The sequence below is a fragment of the Camelina sativa genome, chromosome 18, assembly GCF_000633955.1.
Source record: "Camelina sativa cultivar DH55 chromosome 18, Cs, whole genome shotgun sequence".
Lineage (NCBI taxonomy): Eukaryota > Viridiplantae > Streptophyta > Magnoliopsida > Brassicales > Brassicaceae > Camelina > Camelina sativa.
The window spans coordinates 565,711-566,798 of record NC_025702.1 but is presented as its reverse complement, the minus strand read 5'-3'; the positions used below and the strand labels follow the sequence as shown (position 1 = coordinate 566,798).

At 31.2% G+C, this 1,088-nt stretch overlaps 1 protein-coding gene across 1 annotated transcript in view; it reads left to right on the top strand.

The window, feature by feature from the left end:
* LOC104763017 (nudix hydrolase 8-like) overlaps nt 290-1,088 on the top strand; it is a 2,956-nt gene continuing 2,157 nt past the window's right edge. The window contains exons 1-2 of the mRNA XM_010486441.2: nt 290-743; nt 861-1,081. Coding sequence (XP_010484743.1) covers nt 623-743; nt 861-1,081 — 342 coding nt within the window. The 5' untranslated portion in view covers nt 290-622. The remainder of the gene's footprint in view (nt 744-860; nt 1,082-1,088) is intronic.

Genomic DNA, 1,088 nt, shown 5'->3' with positions numbered 1-1,088 from the left:
ATGTTTCAAAATAATACTCCATCCATTTCACTATATATAATTGAGTTGGTGTATTATTAAAGGATGTTTTGTTACATTTTATGTAAAATAGATTCTATATAAGATATTTTATGTTCCTTTTAAAAACTGTATAAAATCCCCAAGACATTATTTATTGTAATAGATAGACACAACACGTAGCCTATATGTCTTTATCCAACCAAATGAAAAGAAAAACACGTAGCTTTAGCTATATATGAAGTACTTAGAAGAAAATGTACATATCTTAATAGGGTTTGTAATTGTAATATATCTGGTCGGTTGAAAAATAAAAAACGTAGCTCAAGAAGAAATTCACGTGTATTTTGTCTCTTGATGTAAGATATTGAAACTGTTCTTGGCTTTCCTTTTCTCATTTCTCACTTAACCACTCGATTCACTTTACACCACACATTATAAGTGTGCCTAAAAAAAATCTCTCATTACATAAATTTCTCTTTCTTCTTCATTTCATTCTTATTTAAGATTTATAATCTGCTCAATCGCTTGTAAGCAACTTCTAAGTTCTTTAATCGCTTTCCATTTATAGTAAACCTTTTTTTTTCCCACATAGATCTAAGTTCGAGATCTTCTTTGATCTCCAATGGATTCTATCTCTGTCTCTGAGGTTACTGTTATTGGAAGAACACATTTGGGTTTTATGCACAGTTTCAGACAGCCATTTTCTGGTGTTCCAATGTCTCCAAAGTTCTGTTCTTCCAGAGGTAATAATAACACCTAAAAATCACTTCCTCTTCACAATAATTTCATTTCTTTATATTTATTTTTTTTGGATAATTTTTAAAAATGATTTATAAATTCCTCTGCATTTGGATGAAAAGTTGAAGGGCCAAGGGCAATATCATCAAGTGATACCAACACAAAGAGCCAATTTGCTTATGGAGAACGCATAGCTGCAACTAGTTCAGATTCAGGTTACAAGATCAACGGAGTAAATCTAAAAAGCAGAACACTCATCAGTTCTGTTAAAGAAGGATTATTACTTGATGCTAATGATGATGCGTATGGTGGAGTAATCGTTGATCCTGAAAAATTACCATCAAATCCTT